The sequence below is a fragment of the Marmota marmota genome, unplaced genomic scaffold (assembly GCF_001458135.2).
Source record: "Marmota marmota marmota unplaced genomic scaffold, marMar, whole genome shotgun sequence".
NCBI lineage: Eukaryota > Metazoa > Chordata > Mammalia > Rodentia > Sciuridae > Marmota > Marmota marmota.
In genome coordinates this window covers 36909632-36933131 of record NW_026000229.1, presented here as the reverse complement: position 1 = coordinate 36933131, position 23500 = coordinate 36909632, and the positions used below count along the sequence as shown (strand labels likewise).

General features: G+C 44.0%; 1 protein-coding gene across 3 annotated transcripts in view; it reads right to left on the bottom strand.

Moving 5' to 3' along the window:
* Nucleotides 1–18664, bottom strand: part of Rpap1 (RNA polymerase II associated protein 1) — a 27100-nt gene extending 8436 nt beyond the window's left edge. The window contains exons 1-17 of one of the 3 annotated variants that reach the window (XM_015480793.2): nucleotides 18521–18664; nucleotides 12802–13055; nucleotides 10809–10957; nucleotides 10454–10543; nucleotides 9337–9457; nucleotides 8164–8385; nucleotides 6501–6680; nucleotides 5365–5480; nucleotides 4831–4929; nucleotides 3889–3990; nucleotides 3502–3669; nucleotides 2879–3061; nucleotides 2625–2759; nucleotides 2356–2526; nucleotides 1358–1515; nucleotides 579–737; nucleotides 227–425 (exon numbers count right to left, since the gene is read on the bottom strand). In XM_015480793.2, the coding sequence (XP_015336279.1) occupies nucleotides 227–425; nucleotides 579–737; nucleotides 1358–1515; nucleotides 2356–2526; nucleotides 2625–2759; nucleotides 2879–3061; nucleotides 3502–3669; nucleotides 3889–3990; nucleotides 4831–4929; nucleotides 5365–5480; nucleotides 6501–6680; nucleotides 8164–8385; nucleotides 9337–9457; nucleotides 10454–10543; nucleotides 10809–10957; nucleotides 12802–12982 (2433 nt within the window). In that variant the 5' untranslated portion in view covers nucleotides 12983–13055; nucleotides 18521–18664. The other 2 variants (XM_015480794.2, XM_048793736.1) reach the window with 2 other exon arrangements.
* Nucleotides 18665–23500: the final 4836 nt, after the last annotated feature.

Here is a 23500-nt window from a genome sequence, read left to right as displayed (position 1 = left end):
GCAACAAACACAGACACACCACACATGAAAAAAAGAAAAAGCAAAAAAAAAAAAGAAAAGCAAAAAAAAAAAAAGAAAAGAAAGAAAAGAAAACAAGATGGGGTAGGAAAAATTGGAAATGGGGAGGCAGAAACAGAGAGGTGAACTGAGTGGAGACAAAAAGGAAACAAGTAGGTGGAAGGCAGATAGATGCAGGTGTCCGGACATAGTGGCAGGCAGCACTCACCTGCTGGCTCCAGGTCTGGTAATAAGCGTTCAGGAAAAGCAGACAGGCAGTGGGCACTGGGCCCAGGGCACTCCACATCTCAGGTCTGGGAAGCAGCTTCAAGACCTGTTTTAGACATGGCTCCACCAGAGGCTGGAGTCCAGATACCTGTGTCCAAGTGACTGAGGAAGTAGGTGCAGAGAGGTAGACACCAGGGTCACTGTAAAGAGTGACAAAAGGGGCCACAGTGAGGATCTAGCTATCCCACTCCCCTCTTAAGATCTAACCATTCTCCCCACTTGGAGGAGCATTCCCTCCTGTCTGGGGGTTGCCAGTAGAATGTTCCTACTGGCAGGCTCAGGTTATGGCCTACCTGGTGGATTCATTACAGGTGTTGCTAGCTGCCAGGGTCAGCTGGGTAAGGAGAGTAAGCAAGGAGGCTATCCGCTGCATGGACAGTGGCTGAAGTGGGTGGTTGCTGAGTTCCATGGGCACAGCCTGCAAGGCTCGCATGAGCACTGGGTACAGTTCCCTAGGGAAGAACAAGTACTAACTTCTGATGTATGAAGGAGGATAAAGATGCAGGACACAATGTACAACCCAGGTCAGGGATCTGCCATCTGCTGAAGGAGAACTGGGACACAGAAGACCCCAGGGTATTCAAGGATGCCCCAACGAAAGGGAACTTATATCTGATTTCATCAAGATAACAATGCTTTTGTGTAAAACTTAGTTAACTCATGTTTGTCCCTCTCTTCCACAGCAGGTGTTGACCCAGGAGTATTTACCACCACGAGAATCTCTTCTTCCTCTTTTTTTTTTTTTCTTTTCTTTTGATACTGAGGATTGAACCTCGGGTACTTAACCAGTGAGCCCAATCCTCAGCCCTTTTCATTTTTTGAGATCAGGTCACACTAAGTTGTTTAGGGCCTCACTAAATTGCTGAGGCTGGCCTCAAACGTGTGATTCTCCTGCCTCAGTCTTCCCTGCTACTGGAATTATAAGCATGCACCTCCAAACTGGCTAATCCCTTCTTCTTCATTCCTAGCCCCACTCCAAGCTTAGGACCTTGGGCAAAGCAGAGGCACCAGGTTAGTACAGAAGTGGAGGAGTCTACATCTACAAGGGAGTTTACACCCTGCCTCTCCTCACCTGTAAAGCTCACTGCCATGGCCATAGGAGGCAGCCACAGCCCACAGACGAAAAGCCTCAGTGCACAGTGTCTCGGCTTCTTCTGGGGGTAAGGGGAGTTCTTGGGGAGCCTCAGCTATGAAGCGACACAGGTGGCTCCGGAGATCAAAGCTGTTCAACTGTGGGTAGGCAGAAAGTCTGGTAATCAGGGCTAGCTGGAACTTACAATTCTAACCAGTGTCAGGTTTTCTCACTATAGAGATTGGCTCAACTCAGCCCTGCCCTGGTTCCAGGTCTCTACATGCCACAGGGCCACAGCTCTGAGCAGGGATGAAACTACCTTGTCCTCTCCCCAATCTTTCTTTCTTTCTTTTTTAATATTGCTGGGAATTGAACCCACGGCCTTGTATATGCTAAGCAAATGCTCTACCACTGAGCTACATCCTAGGCCTTAATTTTTTTTTCTTTTTCTGTGTGTGTGTGTGTGTGTGTGTGTGTGTGTGTGTGGTACTAGGGATTGAATCCAGGCCTTGTGCATGCTAGGCAAGCACTCTATCAACTGAGCTATATCCCTAGCCACCTCCCTCTATCCAGGCCTTTTTATTTTTTTTGAGACAGAGTCTTGCTACATGGCCTGAAATGATCTTGAACTTGCGATCTTTATTCCACAGCCTCATGAGTAGCTGGGATTATAAGCATGTGCAACCATGCCCAACTAGACCTTCTTTTTAGTAAGCACTTGCTGGGTACTTTTTTAGGCTACTTGGCTATAGATGATGAGTGTCTGTTTGTATGTGACTTTTCTGATCTGGGTCTAAAGCAAGGAGAACCTCTTCACATCATGAGACCAGGGAAAGCCTACAGGATATACTAGGCTCCAGGTGATCAGGTTTCTGCCCGGTGGTTTCAGTTGAATTTCTAAATGATGGCATGAGTTGTCCACCTAGAGTTCAGAGGCCATCCTTAGCTCTTAACCTAGCCTTTCTGTGTCCTCCATCCCTTGTCTTATGCCTACTCACCAGCCTGGCAGCGATATTCCTACCAGCCGAGGCTAAGACTCGAAGTAGTTTCATGGCAGCAGCACAAGGCACTTTGTGTAGACTAGGGGTAGGTCCTCCCTCAATGGGGGCCCAGCAGGTGGGCAGAAACTCTCGAACTATGGTCTCTATCAGGCGTGGGCACTCCAGTACCTATGGGAGAAAGGAGCAAAAAGGAAGGTAGGGAGGCTGAAGATCAAGAGCAAGCCCAGCTAGGCTTGGCCCATTCCTTGCCCCACTTTCCTTCTCACCCTTGTGGCTGACTCCAAGGAATGCCGGGCCAAGCGGATAAGCACAGCCACGATGTCAAGGACCACAGTGGGTCCTGGACAGGTCACCTCCAGCACATACCGTAGCCGAGGCAACAGGTTGGTAGCCAGGAGTCCCTGGGGGTTGAGAGAGAATCGAACTGCTGAATGCAGTCAAGCCCTGGGCCCTGATGACCCCTGCTGCCCAACATGTTTAACTTCTAGGAAAGGAGACAGAAAAGCAGCTTTTCTTCTACCTTGATGACATCATAACGGGCCAGGTCAGGTGGAGGTCGGTGTCCTTCCTCAGGCATCTTCTTTTTTGCCTTTTCTCCTGGGGGTTCTTCATCCTCACCCTCGTCTTCCTTGTCCTCCCAGCTGGGCATCAGAGGGAACACCAAAGCTCCATGATACCATGAGAAGGTGCTGTCAAGGAGCTCCTGCCAGAGAATAGGGGACAGGGATAGAAGAGGAGGAAGTGGCAGGAGATGGGTCCAGGGGTATAGTGGAAGCCCCCCGCAAATAACAGAAGGGGAAGGTTTCTTTGGGAGAAGAGGGCAATGCCTGCTATCCCCTTTTCTGCTCTGCCCACAAAGCCTTAGCAATGGTGCATTCCTACAATAAGGAGTTAGTCCCTGATGCCTCTGGGCCACATTATTTTTTTTAGTGTCAAGGATTAAGCTCAAGAGCACTTAACGACTGAGCCACATCCTCAACCCTTTTGGTTTTATTTTTTAAACAACAAGGTTGCTTACAGCTCACTAAGTTGCTGAGGCTGGCTTTGAACCTGTGATCCTCCTGCCTCAGCCTCCCAAGCCACTGGTAATACAGGCATGAGCTACCATGTCCAGCCTTGGTCATGTTCTTATTCCTATGATACCTCATCTCCAGGAGCCACCAACAGAGCCCGAAGAGCCCGGACAGCAGCTGCAATGACTCCATCCACTCTGTCATCCAGGGAGAAGCGCAGTAAGAAGAGGAAACCAGCATCCAAAAGGAGTTGTAAGACACTGCCCACTAGCTGCTCCCCAAACTCACCAGCCTGGGCCTTGGGGGCAGAAGGATAAAATCTTGCTGAAGATGCTGAAAGTATACAGAATCTTTGTCCACTCATAACCCTGTGTTTGCCCCATTTTCAGTCTGACCCACAGACAACTGCTGTATGGGATAGTTCCAGACTGAAAAGGGCAGGAGGTAGGAAAATCTAAGGTCAAGGAGTAAGGGTGTGGGATGAGGCTGGACAGGACCAGGCCAGCAGTCCACTTACCCTGCCAATGACCTGGGACAACACATGCAGTGCTAGTATTCTCTGCTGGGACACCCGGCTGCGGGTCAGGTGGAACAGCTCCTGTAGAGAGTACCCTGCTCTCTGGGGCAGGGAAAAGAAGTCAGAAGGGGCCAAAACACATGGCAGTGCCTCCAAATACCCAGCAAGGTGTCAAGGGAAAGACAAAGATAAGTAAGTGATGTCCCACACTCCTACTCTCCATGGAACCTCAAGTTGGTACAGCAGATAGGATATGAGCGCAAGTAACTAACAGTTAGAACTGAGAATGTACTAACTGATGTTTAATTTACAACCAGCAGACTAGAAAGGGTGGACCTGGAAAAGTGATCTGATCTCAGTGGATGGGTAGAGCTTCAAAGGTCTAGCATACAGCAAAGGGCAAAAACATTTCCTGGAGTGAGTCCTCGAGGTTCTTGAGCACATGGAATGTGGGGAGGAACCACAGAGTGGTAACATCAGGAGTGAAGGAGGCAGGTCCAGGGTCAGCAGTGATAACCTGTGGAAGAACTGTCTTCACAAGCTGAGGAACCAGGACCTTATTCTGTGAGCAGACAGGAGCCATGAGACTTTCTGAGGCAGGGCATGGCTTTAGCTAGGCCAGAGAAAATCAACATGGCAGTCCTATAAAAAACCGAATGGCCTGAGGGACAGTGTGGAAGACTTAATGATTGAGCAGACACAAGACCATGAGGCCATGATCCAGGGAGCATCATGGGGAAGTAACAGAAGTTCTAAAACTAACCAGAAGGCGAAGAGAGAGAAGTAAGATTTTGAGCCTTAGTAACTGAATCGACAGCAAGGCTATGAACTGGAACAGAGCACAAAGGATGTCAAAGGCAATTGATCAGAGGTCTTTTTCCACATGGTTGTTAAAAGCACTTGCCAAGAGCTACCCAGTCCTCCCTGGCCTCCATGCCTCACCTCTGCCTCTTCTCCATGGTGATGCAGGCCTAGATGGGTGGGTAAGTCCACATCAGGGGGTAGCAGCTCTCCCTGAAGACTGAAGCGGGCCTGCATTCTCTAATGGGAAGAGAAAGAAGACTGAACCGGGGGTAGCAGCAAATTCCCCATATACATTCCTCACTTTTTTTTTTTTGCAGTATTATAGGGAAAAGAATTTTTGTGGTATTGCAAAACCCAGGGCTGCTCTACCACAGAACCATATCCACAGCCAAGATAGCTTGCTCAGATGCTGAAGCTGGCCTCAAACTTGGGATCCTCCTGCCTCAGCTTGCTGAGTAGCTGGGATTATAGATCTACATCACCACACCTGGCCCACTCCTCACTTTTAACCTCAGGTAGCTGAGGACTTAGGTCCTGACTTTACTTCTGACTAGAAATGGGGCTTTTCTGATCATAAGGGCCAGGCAGAGTGATGGGAGAGGAAGGTGAAAGCAAAGGAGAGATGCTTTTCATGCGCAGGTTCTGAGGACAAACGCAGCAGCCCCACCTTACCTCCTGTGTCTGCTGCTGCCGGAGTGGGGGCAGGTCCTGGGTCCAGTGGAGCTTTTCCAGCTCAACAGTGTCCATGTGTAGCCATTCTTTGTGGGGGGTCACAGGCAATGTCAGTGCTGGGGAGATGAAAGAATGATAGTATTCCCTAAGGGGCTTAGATCACTAGTCCACTGGGGCCTCAGTCAGCAGATAGCAGCTGGCATATTGCCTCTACCCAGGATTAGAAACTTCTACCCTCAGTTATGACTAGTGGTATGTCTTGGGGAATGGAACTCCTGGGACCTGGGGAAATACCTCAGCTATGGTAGACACACCCAGTCCCGGCTCTAGCCCTTTGCTGACTTCAAGAATTTGTTGGGAAGGGAAGAGGAGGAAAGAAAGAGAAGAGAGAGGGAAAGAGGAAAAGAGAAGGGATATACATCAGGCAAAGCGTTGCCCTCTGCTCTCTAATGCTGGTTTGCTTAAGGAGCTGGGGAGTGGGGACAATGAGGAGATGGTGGTTATATCTGCTCCACGGGCAGGATATAGAAACACACCCCTACAATATCCTCCTGCTTCCTCACCCCTGCCCCCACTTAACCTGCCCAACTGGCCCAGAGCTCCTGCAGAAGCAGGAGGTTCCTGGCTGTTGTAATTCAATTTCTTCTTTTGTTAATCCCTAATGAAATAATCTAGTTTCTGGGAAATGAGTGCTTCCACTGGCCTCTGCTTCTGGTCTGGCCATGTCCATAGACCTTTGTCAGACTCTTCCTCTCCCATTACCCTGGCCCTGCCATCTCCCCACAACATTGAGAGAAGAGGCAGAAAGAAGAGTGGGATGGAAACAGCCAGGCTGGGCAGCTGTAGCAAGGGCAGGAAGACGGTCTGCACAGGGAAGGAGCATTCACCACCACACTGGGCTGCCTCTTACCAGGGAAGGGGGAGAAGGAGCAATAATAGAATAAAAAAACAGGAAGCCTGTGTAGGAAGATGTGCATCAGCAAATAAAGACTGATTTGAGTCAATTTAAAAATACTAATGAGGATTAATATTCAATGTCTAAGGGCAGAGAAGCTCTCGCTTCCCCACCCACCGTGGCTAGGGGAAGGAACACTTCTCTACTTTTATCCACCAAAAGATAGTTCCCTCTTCCAAACCTGGGACTCCTGGCTCCAGCTTGTCCTCTTTGGTTGGTTCACTAGGAGAAGCTGACTTGATGGGCTCCTCTTTGGTGACAGGAACTGAGGGTTCTCCTGGCCTCTGTTCCTTGGTGGCCTTCTCTCCCTTTTGCTCATGGGTGCGGCTATGAGATCTCAAAAAGGCAACCAAGCTGGGGTCTGGAGACAAGGTAGAGGGGAGAGAGTGAAGGCAGATCCTCCCTAGCCTCCTAATACCTGACACCTGATGCAAGTTGCCCACCACTGGTTGCTAAGAACCGGACAAGTTGTTTCTCAGTCTTGGCCTGAGCCCTCTGGGCTCTTCTGTGGCCCTTTAATAACCCTACATCCTCATACCTTCAGGTGCCCCAGGGCCCTGACCACTCCACTTTTCCTCTGCTCCTCACAGTCCTCAGACCTAAGTTCTAGTGCTTGTCCCTGTGATCAGCACCAGGACACAGGTCTGAAATAAGGAGCTAGAGAATGAATTAATGAATGCTGACTAGTACCAAAGAGAAAGCACTCAGGGGAACAATTTCCCACAACTTCACTCAGCCAATTTATTTATGCATGTCTAGTACATTACATAGTTACCAGATATATAGTGGGGCAAAAGATTGATTAAATTTTGAGTGTTTTGTTCAACAGAAACTAGGAGAGAGGTTTGAAATACCAGTGTCATACAACAGATTATGTTCTATTACAAAAATGTGCTGTAGGGGCTAAGGTTGTGGCTCAGTGGTACAGCCCTTGCCTAGCATGTGTGAGGCCCTGGGTTTGAGTCTCAGCACCACATATAAATAAAGTAAAAGTCCATTTGCAACTAAAAAAAAAAAAAAAAATATATATATATATATATATATATATATACACACACACACACACATATATATATAGTGCTATAGTTACAGTATGACTAATAAAGCATAGTGTATACTACACCAGTACAGTAAAACATAGCACATTGGTGGCTAAGAACAGGACCTGAGGGCTGGGGTTGTGGCTTAGTGGTAGAGCATGAGTGAGGCACTGGGTTTGATCCCTGGAACCATATAAAAATAAAATAAAGGTATTATGTCCATCTACAACTAAAAAAAAAAATAAAAAATAAAATAATAAAAAGAACAGGACCTGAAGCTAGATGCTGTGGAATATGCCTGAAATTCTAGCTACTAAGGCAGAAGATAATAAGTTTAAGGCCGGTCTTGGCAACTTAGTGAAAATTAAAAGGGCCAGGAATGAAATTCAGTGGTAAAAGTGTCCCTGGATTCAATCCTCAGTACAAAAAAAAAAAAAGAATAGTAGGTCCTAATACCAGATAGAAATCCTAAATCCTAGGTTTAGTCTTATTTGTAAGGCTGGGCGTACAGTTTAGTGGTAGAACATTTGCCTTGCATGGGCAAGGCCTTGGGTTTGATCATCACACAGAAAAATAAAATTAAAAAAATCTAATCTGTGTTATTTATCAACTGTATAACCTGGAGAGAATTTCTCTATTTTTGAAATTTTTTCATAAGTAAAATTAAATTAATAACACTTCCCTCACAGGAGTAGTTTAAAGACAAAATGGAAGAATGCACTGCCTGGCACTCACAGTAACCCTTCCTCAATAAGTGGCAGGCCTCCCTAGCCTGGTCCCAGCTGGAAAGCCTGGCACCCATACCAAGTTGAGCCAGCAAACGCTGTTGCTCCTGCAGAATCTCCTCAGGATCCATGGCTTGCAGTCTTGCTACATTCTCTTTGTGAATGGTCTGCACTTCCTGTTGAGCCTCCTGGCCCCTGAGCCCCTTCCCTGTGATCAGATGAGGTCCCTGAAAGCTGTGGCTGTTCCCCAGAATATGGTCGCGTTGGTCCCTAGGAGTGGGTGTTTCACAGGTCACAGCACCTGGAAGAAATGTATGATCAGTTTCACTGCCCTGTTTTCCTGGCTTAATGGACCTGTGGCCCTCTTCACTAAGCCTATTAGCCCTGGAGAAAGATGAAGACTCCGAAGCTTTCCTGAGCAGAATGGAGAGTGTACTGGGTGTGGCATAGGACTCTAGGCACTCTGGAAGTAGGGGGTTGGATTTTCTGCTCACTCTTCCCCTAAGACTTATATGAAAAGATTTCCCTTGGAAACATAGTTTCTGACTCTTCACTTGGAATGTCAAGGTAACCATCTACCACCAGGGGCCTACCCTACGCTCTTCCAGTATAATCTGCATCATTAATAGAAATTCATAAGCTGGCCTGTAGCTCAGTGGTAGAATGCCTGCCTAGCATGCACTAGGCCCTGGGTTCTATCTTCAGAATGGCAAAAAAAAAAAAACAGAGAGAGAAAAAAAAGAGAAACATAGAAATTTGGCCTATATCTTTATTTTGCAGCTTTTTTTTTTTTTTTAATGTATTTATTTATTTATTTATTTTTAAGAGAGAGGAGAGAGAGAGAGAGAGAGAGAATTTTTTAATATTTATTTCTTTTTTAGTTATTGGCGGACACAACATCTTTGTTTGTATGTGGTGCTGAGGATCGAACCCGGGCCGCACGCATGCCAGGCGAGCGCGCTACCGCTTGAGCCACATCCCCAGCCCTATTTTGCAGCTTTTGCCAGACATTTCTACCCCTTTGCCTTTCTCTTAGAGTCATATAATAGCCTACCCGCTCTCTGTACCTAAGATTCAAAGCAGATACAGGGCTCCTAAACTTAAGTACTCTAAGTAGGGACATGGGATGACTTTCTCTTGAGATGGCTCAAATGCATCCCCTACTTAAGACAGGGAAGATGTATATCCCAAAAGATCTCATGATCACGTATTCTGAAAAGGCCAAGCCTGAGGATCTTTAGCCCCAGCTTACCCTCTGGTGGATCCAGGTTAGGCACAACTTCCTCAGCTGATAGAACCCTACTTTCAGACATTCTCCTGGCTGCAATCTCCTGGGCAAAGATGCTTCTCTTACCAGATGTTACCAGCTTCCCCTTGTAGAGAAAAAAAGAAAACCCAGATTATTAATGCTCATTATCCACTCTCTCATCTCCATATGCCAAGGTCTCTAGAACAAAGAGACTTTATACTCAATAAAGTTGATAAAAGACACTAATACTCAATCTCCACAGGCCATAACCCTAGTACTCAAGAAAAGTAGGTTCTAGAGAAGCTTAGGTCTTGAAATCTGATACACAAAAGTTAAATGAGGTAATGTGTATGAAGTGCTTGATATGGTCTGCTTCAAAATTAGAATAAGTTATGTCAGGCACAGTGGTACATGCCTATAATCCCAGACACTCAGGAGGCTAAAGCAAGAGTATCACAAATTTGAGGCCAGCCTCAGTAATTTGACAAGATCCTCAGCAAGATAGCAAGACCCTATCTCAAAATAAAAAATAAAAATGGTTGGGGATATAGCTTAGTAATAAACTGCCCTAGATTCAATGTCCAGTACTTGGGGAAAAAAAAAAAAGGAGTAAACCAGATATAGTAGGGGCAAATGCCTATAATCCCAGCTACTGAGGAGGCTGAGACAGAATGAGGAGGCTGAGATAGATGGATCAAAAGTTTGAGGGCAGTTGGATGTGGTGGCACAGGCTTGTAATTCCAGAGGCTTGGGATACTAAGGAAGAAGCACCATAAGTTCAAAGCCAGCCTCAGCTATTTAATCACACCCTATCGCAAAATAAAAAATAAAAAGGGCTGGGATATAGCTTAGTGGTTAAGTAGCCCTGGGTTCAATCCCTGGTACCACACACACACACACACACACACACACAAAAAAAAAAAAGTTTAGGCTAGCCTCTCAATTTAGCAAGATCCTATCTTAAAACAAAAGGGTTGGGGATGTAGCTCAATTGTAGAGTGCTTCCTTAGCATATGTGAGGCCTTGGGCTCAATTACCAGCACTGCAAAAACAAAAACAAAAACTATCTGAAGAAGATGTACTATGAGATCCATCTGATTATCCACTAAATACCACCTACCCGGTTCTCTTGTGAGCGATGAAATACAGCGGGGAAAGCAACACCACTGGGCACAGGCAGATTCACAGTCACTGAACTTGTATCTCGTTCCTGTGGCAACAAACACAAAACAGCAAAGATGCACACACTTTCCCAGACTGGAGCATATCCTACTGGCCCTGGTTCTGCGTAATGAGAACTTCAATCTGGGGGATCATGAATACACCTCATATCAGGTCTCAGGAATTCTAACCCAGCCCAAAGGGGAAGTGTCTACCTTTTTGAAGTACCCTACACTCATAAGTCTAAACCCTTTTCCCCCAATATTCTGTCTGCCCTAAGATGCCTTGTTCCGCTTAGCCAGGGTAAGACGCACAATAATTTTGGTCAAGACAGCAGTGATGTGTTGATCATGCCTATTTAGCTTCTCTTCAGGGTCCTCATCCTCAGGCAGGGGGCAGCCAAGGCTAGGCCTGGCTCTCTTTGGGGGAGCAGGAACCAAAGCTGGTGGTAAATCTGGGAAGTCTGAAAGAAAGAAAACAACAGATGTGAGTGCATCTATTCCCTCAAGGAAGATACCAAGCCAATAGGAGAAAAGAAAAAAAGGCAGCTGCTAATAGGGCTCTGGCTCTGGCTGTGTCATTCCAAGTAAGATATTTAATCTTTATGAGGCTGTTTCTTCACCTATAAAATGGGACTAAAGCAATAGAGGATATGCGGTGTCTGAAATAATGAAGGGGCAAAGCCACATGTGGTGGCGCATACTTGTAATCACAGTGACTCCTGTGGTTGAGGTAAAAGGACTATGAATTAAGAAGCTAACCACCGGAAGTCTGGCATAGTGGCGCACGCCTATAATCCCAGTGGCTTGGGAGGCTGAGACAGGAGGATCTAGAGTTCAAAGCCAGCCTCAGCAAAAAGCCAGGTGCTAAGTAACTCAGTGAGACCCTGTCTCTAAAAAAAAAAAATACAAAATAGGGCAGGGGGTGTAGTTCAGTGACCAAGTGCCCTTGAGTTCCATCCTGGTACACGCCCCCGCCTCCCCCCCCAAAAAAAGCTAACCTCAGCAATTTAGAGAGAACCTGTCTCAAAAGTAAAAATAAAAAAAAAGGGCTAAGGTTGTAGATCAGTGGTAGAGCACTTGCTTAGCACACATGAGGCACTGGGTTCAAGCCTCAGCACCACATAAAAATAGGTAAACAGGGCTGGGGATGTGGCTCAAGCAGTAGCGCACTCGCCTGGCATGTGTGCGGCCCGGGTTCGATCCTCAACACCACATACAAAGATGTTGTGTCCGCCGAAAAACTAAAAAATAAATAAAAAATTCTCTCTCTCTAAAAAAAAATAGGTAAACAAAGGTATTATGTCCATCTACAACTAAATATATTTTAAAAATGAAAATAAATTTTAAATATTAAAAAAAAAGGTATATGGCCTAGCTCAGTGGTAGTACACTTACTCCTGGGTCCAAGCCTCCAATAATCAGTAAAAAACAAACAAATAAAAAACTCCATAAGGTGACCTTTTTTTAATCCATAAGGAGATCATAAGAAAGGAAAGCTGGGGCTAGGACTCAGTGGTAGAGTGCTTGCCTCACATATATGAGGCACTGGGTTTGATCTTCAACATCACATAAAAATAAATAGATATTGTGTCCATCTACAACTAAAAAAAATATTTAAAAAAAGAAAGGAAATAGGCCAACTTTTCTCGTGAATTTAGATGCAAATATCTGAAAAATTTTTTAAAAAAATAATGATGGAGGGGCTGGGGCCGTAGCTCAGTGGTAGAGCACCCGCTTCGCGTGTGTGAGGCACTGGGTTTGATCCTCAGCACCACATAAAAATAAATACATATATTGTATATCTACAACTAAAATAATAATAATGATGATGATGATGGAGCCGTGTATGGTTGTAATCCCTGTGACCTGGGAGGCTGACAAAAGGATCAGAAATTCGAGGCCAATTTCAGCCACTTAGCGAGGTTCTAAGCAAAACTTTGCAAGACCCTGTTTCAAAATAAAAAATCAAAAGGGGGCTGGGGATGGAGCTCAGTGGGAAAGCACCCCTGGGTTAAATTCCCGGTACCAAATTATGATGATGATGATAATAATGGTGGTGGTGAGGGCTGAGGATGTGGCTCAAGCAGTAGCACGCTCGCCTGGCATGCGTGCGGCCCAGGTTCGATCCTCAGCACCACATACAAACAAAGATGTTGTGTCCACCGAAAACTAAAAAATAAATATTAAAAAAATTCTCTCTCTCTCTCTAAAAAATAAAAATAATGGTGGTGGTGGGGCAGGATGATGAAGGAGGGGACTCCGAGGCTGTTCTCTTATTCTTAAACTCACACTTGAAGGCACTCACCGTTCAGCTTCACTACATCTCGATGGTCCTGCAATGGAGACTGGTCTCGGGTAGCATCACCACTTTTCCTACTTCCTTTCTTCACTAACTGCACTGCTGGGGCTGCACCAGCTGCAAGAAACTGACTCTGGAAATGCAACAGATCCACCTCTGACTCCCCTGGTTTTGGTCTGGACAGCATCTTGATTTGACACTCCAGCTGCTTCCTAGGTATGACTTTTCCAGAACTACTGCGTGAAGATTCGTCGTCACCCCTAAGAACAATAAAGATGATGGGTCCTCTGCAAATAAACCCTGGTTCTCATTACCATGCATCAGGGATTACCCTCCTTCTCCATGAGTTCATGGGAACTCATTCCTCCTCATTCATATCTTATAGTCATTCCCTCCCTATTCAACCCTCCCTGGTATCATCAGCTTAGCAAAAATATTTACAGTTAATTCAGGTTGTTTACAATCTGTAGTTAAGAATTTTCAGGGCTGGGGTTGTGGCTCAGTGGAAGAGTACTTGCCTAGCATGTGTGAGGCACTGGTTCAATTCTCAGCACCACATACAAATAAATAAAATTAAGGTCCATCAACCATTAAAAAATATTAAACAACAACAAAAAAAAGAATTTTCAAGAACAACCAACAGGAGATATGAGAAAAATGCCATAGGAGCAAGGGAGATAAATATGTCATAACAGAGAGTGGTGATTCTGTATCAAACTAGAATGAACATACCTGAACTAAAGATATTAAAATTATTAAAAACATTGAGCTGTAGAAAACCAATATATAAAAGTCATTTGAGGGGCGGGGTTGTGGCTCAGTGATAGAGCATTTGCCTAGCATGCGTGAGGCACTGGGTTTGATCCCCTGCACCACATAAAAATAAACAAATAAAATAAATGTGTTGTGTTCATCTACAACTGAAAAAAAATTTTAAAAAAGGAAAAAAAAATCATTTGAGGGTCTAAGGTTGTAGCTCAGTGGTAGAGAGCTTGCCTAGCACATGTGGAGCACTGGGTTTGATCCACAAAAAAATAAAGAAAGAAAATAAAATAAAGGTATTATGTCCATCTACAACTAAAAGTAATAATTAAAAAGTCATCTGACTGTCTATATACAAGCAACAAACAACCAAAAAGTGAAGTTAAGAAAACAATTTCATTTAAAGGGGATCAAAAAGAATAAAATATGTCAGAATAAATTTAACCAAAGAAGTATGAGATCTGCCCACTAAAAAACTACAAAACATTGTTGAGTCATTCATGCCTGGTGGCACACACCTGTAATCCCAGCTACTCAGGAGGCTGAGATAGGAGGATCACAATCCAGTGAGACTCTGTCCCCCCCAAATAAAAAAGTTTTAAAGAGCTGGGGATATAGCTCAGTGGTAGAATACTTGCCTAGCATGTGTGAGTAATGCCATGGGCTTAATCTCCACTGGGAAGTTGAGGGAGGGAGGTTGTTAAATGACAGAGGACCTAAATAAAACATCCTGTACTCACAAATTGGAAGACTTAATACTATTAAGATGGAAATACTTTCCAAATCTGCAGACTCAATGTAATTCTGATAAAAATTCCAGCTGCCTGTTTTTACAAAATTGAAAAGTTGATCTTGAAATTCATATGGTAAAGCAAGGGACCCAGACAAGCCTTAAAAATCTCGAAAAGGAACAAAGTTAGAGGACTCACACTTCCCAATTTCAAAACTTATACAAAGCTATTTTAATCAAGACTGTGCTACTGACATAAAGACAGACATACAAATCAATGAAATTCTAGTGCTTCAACTAATTTTCAACAAGGATGAGATTTTTTTAAATGGGGGAAAATAGTATTTTCAACAAATGGTACTGATAAATTGGATATTCATATGTGAAAGAATAATGTTGAACCCCCTACCTCATATTATATATTTAAAAAAAAAACAACTAACTCAAAATAGATAAAGGAGCTAAGTATAAGAGCTGAAATTGTAAAATTGTTAGAAAAAAACATGGTGTAAATTCCTGTCATTAAATTAGGCAACAGATTCCTAAACATAACCACAAAAAGTAACCAAAGAAAAGACGGATAAATTGGATTTAACCAAAAGTAAAAACTGAAGTGCATCAAATGTTAGTATCAAGATAATCCACAGAAAGGGAAAAAATATTTGCAAATCACATAACTGATAAAGGACTTGTATGTAGAATATTTAAAGTACTCTTACAACTCAACAATTAAAAGACCCAATTTAAAAATGCACATGAGCCGGGTATGGTGGCATATGCCTGTTATCCCAGTGGCTCAGGAAGCTGAGGCAGGAGGATGGTGAATTCAAAGCCAGCCTCAGCAACTTAGTGAGGCCCTGAGCAACTCAGAAACACCCCGTCTTTAAATAAAATATAAAAAAGGCTTGGGAATGTGGGCTGGGGCTGTGCGCACTTGCCTGGCATGTGTGAGGCATTGGGTTCGATTCCCAGTACCATATATAAATAAATAAAATAAAGGTTTATCAACAACTAAAATTTTAAAAAAGGGGGGGGGCTGGGAATGTGGCTCAGTGGTTAAGCGCCCCTGGTTTCAATTCCAAGTACTAAAACAAAACAAAAGAGACCCTGTCTCAAAGAAAAACAAAAAAATAAAAAATAAAAACCACAATGAAGTCCAGAAGTCTATGGATCAATGGTAGAGTGCTGTGTTTAGTATGTGCAGTGTGAGGCCCTAGGTTCAATCCCCAGCATCAAAGAAAGGAAAAAAACAAAATAGGAAAACACCACAAAACTTCACACCCACTAGGGAGGCTATAATTAAAAAAAAAAAAGAAAAAAAGGCGGCATTGGGAGTAGTGGATAAAGCTCAGTTGGTAGAATGCTTGCCTTACATGCACAAGGCCATGGGTTTGATCCCCAGCACTGGGATGGGTGGGGGGGAAGGAAAATTAAAAAATAACAAGTGTTGGCTAGGATGTAGAGAAATTGGCACGTCATTTATTCTTGGTGAGATTGTAAAATGGTGCAGCCTTTATGGAAAACAGTTTGGCAGTCTCTCAAAAAGTTAAACATAGAGCTACCATATGACACAGCAATTTGACTCTTTGGTATACACCCAAGAAAAATGAAAACATATGTTCACAAAAAAATGTACATGAATGTTCAGAACAGCATTATTCATAATAACTAAAAAGTGGGAAAAAAATGCCCATCAACTGATAAATGGATCAGCAAAATGTGGTATATACTATGAAATATAATTTGTCAATAAAAAGAATGAAGTTCTAAGTCAGGCACAGTGGCTCACACCTGTAATCCCAGCAGCTTGGGAGGCTGAGACAGGAGAATCACAAGTTCAAAGCCAGCCTCAGCAATGGCAAGGTTCTAAGCATCTCAGTGAGACCCTGTCTCTAAATAAAATATAAAATAGGGCTGGGGATGTGGCTCAGCGGTCAAGTGCCCCTAGGTTCAATCTTTAGTATAAAAAAAAAAGACCAACAGAATGAAGTTCTGATACATGCTAAAACATGCATAAACCTTGAAAACATGCTAACTAAAAGAAGCCAGTCACAAAGGACCTTACAATGTATGATTCTGTTTATATAAAATGCTTGAAATAGTTAAATGCATAGAAATGAAAAGATTAGTGGTTGTCAGGGGCTAGAAGAGCTGGAAAGAAAAGGGAATTGACTGGTAACAGGTATGGAACTTCTGAGATAAGGAAAACATTCTCTAGATAGTGAAAAGTGTTGGTGAAAACTTGTGGAATACACTAAAAACCACTCAATTGTAGACTTCCAAATGGTTAATTTTATGGTGCTTGAATTATATCTCATTTAAAAAACAAAGCCAGGGCTGGGGATGTGGCTAAAGTGGTAGCGTGCTTGCCTACAATGTGTGAGGCACTGGTTCGATTCTCAGCACCACTTAAAAAAATAAAATAAAATAAAATAAAAAGATATTGTGTCCACCTAAAACTAAAAAATAAATATTTAAACAAACAAACAAAAACAAAGCCACCCACAGGGGTACTGCACACCTATAATCCAGCAAGTTTAGGAAGGATTACAAATTCAAGGTCAGCCTGGGCAATTCAGCAAGATCCTGTAGCAAAATAAAAAAGGTTGGGGATGTAGTTCAGTAGTAGAGTATCCCTGGGTTCAAACCCCAGTATCAAAAAGAAAAAAAAAAACTTAAAACAGGCAAGGTGACACAGGTCTGTATTTAGCTACTTAGGAGGATGTGGTGGGAGGTTCTTAAATTTAAGGCCAGCCTAGGCAACACAGTAAGACCCCCCCTGGATTAAAAAAAATCTTGGGCAGATCAAATATGTCTGTAGGGCTGAGAGTATAGCTTAATGGTACAGTGCTTACATGAGTGAGGCCCAAGGTTCAATCCCAGCATCTCCAAAACAAAAACAAGTTGGGAAACACTTTGGAACTCCCATATGAGTTGCCAATAACAATAAAACTATTATTATTATTATTATTATAGTTAACACTTATTGGGCACTGAATATATGGCACATATTAGTTTAAGCACTTCTTTCACATTCACTTATTTAATTCTCACAACTACCATATGAGGTGGGATACAATTGTTATTCACATTTAATAGCTGAGGAAAGGGGATGCTGAGAAATTTAAGTTATTTGCCCAAAGTCTCAGAATTAGTAAGTGATAGGACTAGGATTCAATTCCAGAGCATCAATCCATGCTACACTATAAAGAAACTCCTGAAGAACAAAAGCTGGACGTACACTAGAGTCTCAATAGGGACAACTGACCTTTAGTGTCCAATAATTTCTTGTGGAATAATGTCCTGTACAGGATATTTAGGAGCATTCCTGGCTTTTACCCATACTCCTCCCCCAGTTGTAACAAGCAAAAATGCCTCCAGATAGTGACACTGAGGATGAATGGTAAACACAAATACATTTAAAAAGCAGTACATCACAGTGACCAAATGAGTTATATAGAAATTAGTAGTACAGGATTTCAGAGTTGGGATAGATCCCTAAATGTTAAAAATAGGGCTGGATAGTGAGGTAAGTCATAATGCACTTTGTAGAGTCAGAATAGTTATGGGCACCAGCTTCGGAACATTAGGCTAGAGATCAAATGCCAGCTCCACTACTTACTAGCTGTGTGAGTTATTTAAGCTATTCCAAGTCCAATTTCCAAAACTGTAAAATGTGTATAACAGGTCCTACAGAATAGGAATTTTGTGGATTTAAATGACTATGCACAAAGCACCTATCACATTATCTGTTATTCACATAAATAAAACTCCGTAAAAGCTAGCAAGCTTTTAGTTCTAAGTAAAGCCACAGAAATACTTCCCCACAAACTCCAGGGGTGATTTTATCCAGAACTAATCTGTGATAGAAGCCATAACATCTTGGACTACAGTACGGATGATTCCTAGCGCTAACACTGGACTATGTAGTTTCTCGGGTTGCCTCTTATCTTACGGCCTGTTCTCCTATGCCAAGATAACCTCAAATCAGGTCCCGCGACTGTCCTAGGCTCTAGTTAAGTGTCCTGGACCACTCACGTCAGCCATCAGAAATCACCGAGCTGCGGGTCGATGAAGGGCCATGCCCAAGATCTATATACCGAATAGGTAGCAACTCCTCCCCTACAGACCAAAGACCTTCAGGCGGGTTACGACCGAGGCACCGAACACGAAGCCCCTGGATTCTCCGCTCCGAGTCACCTTAAGTCAGTCCCTCCAACCCCCGCCACCTACTAGCTCGAGGCCCGCCTGGGCGCCGCCATATTGGACCGCAGAGCCGCGCTTCCGCCGCCGCTAGACTTTAGCTTCCGCGGCGCAGCCCCGCCCGCCGCTCCGGAGCTCGGCTAGGAGCGCACTTAAGCACGAAGCTGCTCCAGCACGAAGACGCCGCAAGCGGCGTCTTACTCCGAGAAAGCCGTAAACCGACTCTGGGAACACACGTTCTTTGGAGGTACCGCAGGTCCCGCCCTTTTGTACAGCAGCACCGGTGGCATAGGCGGGAAAGTCATCAGCCATCTCAATGCAAGCCCTAGGTTGCAGAGCCACATCTTGTACAACAGCACCAGCGCCCGCAGGCAGTGCACAGAAACCACTCAAACCAGTGTGACCTCCTCACTGTTTTCATGGCAAGAATGTAAACATGAAAAGGGTCTAAAGAAAGCAACAAATGCTGCCAAACACGGTGGCGCACACCTATAATCCTAGCAATTCTGGAGGCTGAGTCAGGAGGATCCCAGCTGGGCAGTTTAGCGAGACCCTGTCTCAAAATAAAAAATGCGTGTTCGATTCCCTGGGTTCAATTTCCACTAATTGAAAAAGGGGGAAAAAAAAAAGGTAAGAATGAGAGGGAAATTTATCGCTTTTGAAATAATTGGTGAGCACAGGGTGGTGGCGCACCCCTGTAATCCCAGCGACTCAGGAGGCTGAGGAAGAAAGATCACACTTTAAAGCCCAGCCTCAGCAATTTAGCAAAACCCTGTCTCAAAATAAAAAGGGCTGTGGAGGCTGGGGTTGTAACTCCAGTAAAGCGCTTGGTGTGAGGCACTGGGGTCAATCCTCAGCACCATAAATGAATGAATGAATAAAATGGTATTGTGTACATCTACATCTAAAAATATTTAAAATACAATCAAAAGGGGTTGGGGAGGTGGCTCAAGCAGTAGCACGCTCGCCTAGCATGCATGCAGTCCAGGTTCCATCCTCAGCACCACATACAAACAAAGATGTTGTATCCGCCGAAAAAACTAACAAAATAAATATTAAAAAAAATTCTCCCTCTTAAAAAAAAAAATACAATAAAAAGGGCTGTGGATGTAGCTTAGTGGTAGAGCCCCCCTGGGTTCAGCCCCCAGTACTGCTAAATAAATAAATAAATACTCAAGCAAAACAACAAAATGCGGGGCTGGGGTTGTAGCTCAGTAATAGAGCCCTTGCTGAGTACGTGTGAGGCCCCTGAAATCAATTCTCAGCACCGCATATAAGTAAATAAAATAAAGGTCTATTGACAACTAAAAATATATTAAAATAAAAAATTCATTAAAAAAACAATTGGCTAAAATATTCATGAAGCAGAGGGTTCATCATACTATTTTCTTTACTTGTGTGTACATTTGAAGTATAATAAAAAAAAGTTTAAAAAATAAGTCAGGCAAGGTGATGCACACCTGTAATCCCAGCAACTAAGGACACTGAGGCAGGAAGATCACAAATTTAAAACCAGCCTGAGCAACCTAGTGAGGCCCTGTCTCAAAAATTTTTAAAAAGGACAAGGAATGTAGCTAGTGGTATAGTGCTCCTGGGTTCCCAGTACCATGAAACTTTTGTGTGTGTGTGTGGGGGGGTGGTGGTGCTAGGGATTGAACTCAGGGCCTAGTACATGCAAGGCAAGCACTCTACCAACTGAACTATATCTCCAGCCCACCTACACGAAACTTAAAAAAAATATATTTAAAGTTTTAAAAGCAGAGCCAAGGGGGTCTTGGGGCATAACTCAGTGGTACAGAACTTGCCTTGCCTAGTATGTCTGGTCCCTACGTTCAACCTTCAGCACCACCACAACAATAATAAATTATAAAAATAAAACTGGAAAATCCTGGTAGGTTAAATAGGTAGGTTTAATCTACCTGGTAGGTTTAAAGAGGGATAAATAGAGAAATACAGCCAAATAGAAGGTATACACACACATATTCATACATGAAACTCTTCCTCTCAGGTTCATCTCCAAGTGAAATAGAGAAACATTTTTCTTCTACTTATTTGGACACCTTTGTCCTTTCAGAAACCCCAAACTTATTGTTGTCTTCCTTTTTGTGTGTGTGGTGCTGGGGATTAAACCCAGGGCCTTGTGCATGCAAGGCAAGCACTCTACCAACTGAGCTATATCCCCAGCACTTATTGTTGTCTTCCTATTCCTAAATCTGCTTTGAGGAAAAAATCTGATCATTTGGAAGTTTCCCTGTGACTCTAAATCAAAGTGTGGACTTCCCTGGGAATGTATTTGTCTTCTTCATCTTCCATAAATCAAGGAGTGGCCTTCTTCTTGGCTTAGAAATTTCAGGAGGGCATGTTTACTGAGCACAGCAAAGTTCCCAGCACCCTTAGAATCATAACTTAAGCAATTTTCCTGCAAGTCCCAAAGGCAAACATTCTCTACCGTTGCTAAACTGACAAAGAACATGGTCTGTGGTTGACCTTATTCCTTGAGTGGGATCTACTAACTCTTACCTCTTGGGCCAGTAGTTGGGAAAGAACAGGTCCTTGGGTGCAGGTCAGTGAGACTGCCATGTCCCCAAAGCTTGCCTTAGTTCCTTTCCTCTGGAAGGGAGGGGAGGCCTTGGATTTAAAAAAGATGAGGCAGGGCTGGGATTGTGGTTCAGCAGTAGAGCGCTCCCATAGCATAGGCGAGGCCCTGGGTTCGATCCTCAGCACCACATAACAATAAGTAAATAAAATAAAGGCATTGTGTTTATCTATACCTAAAAAATATATAAATAAAGATGAAACAGCTGCTTCCTGGAAGTTGACATCAGGGTATCCTACTACTATGGGTAATGTCTTTTTGTTTTTAGTTTTTAATTTCCAGTTTTGTCTTGGTCTTCTCTGAATCTTTAGCCTCCTTGAGCAGTTTTAAGTCATTTAAGGCAGGGGGCCTGGGTTCCAGCACCACAAACAAAATAAAAATTTAAAAAATAAAGGAAGGGGTGCTGTGGCTGTGGCTCAGTAGTAGAGCACTTGCCTAGCACGTGTGAGGCACTGGGTTCGATCCTCAGCACCACATAAATATAAATAAATAAATTAAAGGTAGAAAAAATCCACATTAAAAAAAAATAAAGGAAGAGAGTAGGCAAATTTAATTTACCAGTGTAGGAAGATGGCATGACTTAATCCAGACCTGCCCATAAGAAGGGGTAGCCACAAGCCCTCCTCTACCCCTGCAGCCCCTTATTATTCCCCTGGGATAGATATGGGCTGACTCTGTCTGGTTTTGTTTGGAGGACAGGAACTCCTAGAACAGCTGCTTTTGCATTAGGTCAAATACATTTCCTGTTGATTTGATTAGTTTCCTTCCAAGCAATGCATTTATGGAAAGAAGGGAGCTTTTGCAGGCATGCATTTGCACAGGCAGTAAACCTCCTCCAGTCACACACACACACACACACACACACACTTTCTCCCCATCCACCCACAGGCGTCAGTCACATTTAGAATTTGCACAAATGCACACCCTCCCTCATACATCACAATGCACACCCTCTCACCCACCTACACATTTCTTCCACAAAATCACACCTGCTCACATACCCCTAGAAGTGCATTCCTATACTGTGCCCTGAGAGAGAGAGAGAAAGGTAGGAGAGATAGGCAAAGTGAGTGGGTTGTAATCACTCATGAACCAAGCACCCTTGGTGGGAGCTAAAAAGTCAGAAGATCGGGATCCCACAGATCCCCCTGCCCTCCTGTAAGTAGAAATACTGAGAACTGAGAGGGATTCTAAATTAGAAGTGGAGGAAGGTCTGGGCCCAGTGGCTCATGCCTGTAATCCCAGCAGCTCAGAAGGTGGAGGCAAGAGGATCGAGAGTTCAAAGCCAGCCTCAGCAACAGGGAGGCACTAAGCAACTCAGTGAGACTCTGTCGCTAATAAAATACAAAATGGGCTAGGGATGTGACTCAGTGGTCGAGTACCCCTGAGTTCAATCCCGGGTACCCCCCCAATAAAAAAGAGTGGAGGAAGCATGGGTTGGGGATATAGCTCAGTTGGTAGAGTGCTTGCCTCAAATGCACAAGGCCCTGAGTTCTATCCCCAGCACCACCAATAAATAAATAGATAGATAGATAGATATAAAGAAAGAAGTGGAGAAAGCAGGAACTCAGCTCCTTGTCTCTTGTAGAAAGTATGTTGCTTGGAGTGACAGGCTGTAAGTGGAGAATGCAGCTGCATCAATGATATGCCTGAGGAGCCCACTGGAATGATGGCAAAGGGTAACCCTTGGGCTAGATTTTCTGTCAGCCCAGGAAATTATGAGGTTCGGCGTGAAAGGAGAAAAGGAAGGGGTGGGTTGTTTGAGCTCTGGGGTTCAACATCCTCCAGGAGAAGTCTTCCTAATGTCAGCTAGAATCAAGAAGGGGAGTCATCCCCTTACAGGAAACTTGAAGTCCCCTCCAGAGAAAAGAGGTGAGGTTAAGCTCTTGAGAAGGACAAGTGCAAGTGCCCAAAAGCAGAGAAGCAGCAGCCTGAGGCCATTCTGGCTTCAACTACAGAGCATGGTCCGCCAGACCAAACTTGGAAGCTATGGATTCGAGAATGGAAGAAGTCTTTTTCTTTAGGAAAAGACCCACAGTGCCCAAGAAAATTGGCAAAGTTCAGCTAAAGGGAGACTAAGGCCCCTGCCTTTCAACCCTTGACAGTGCTTCCTTGATCTCTCCCTGTGCAGCCACCTGGGGGCGCCACCAGCTGGGTTCAAGGCTACTGCCAACAACTACTATTGTTATCATTAGGATAATTAATAAACAAGCACTGATGGGGCCAAGTGGAAGAAGAAGCAGGCCCCTGCTGCGCGGAAGGAGCAGATCAGGTGAAAAGATCTAGTGAAGCTGCAGTGGGGGGCTGAATGGCTAGTCCTTTCTCCCCAACCACAAACTCAAAGAAAGATCTTTGGGGTGAGTTCAGGGACCAGGTAGAGGTGTGGACAAGGGGAGGAGAACACTTGTTAGGCT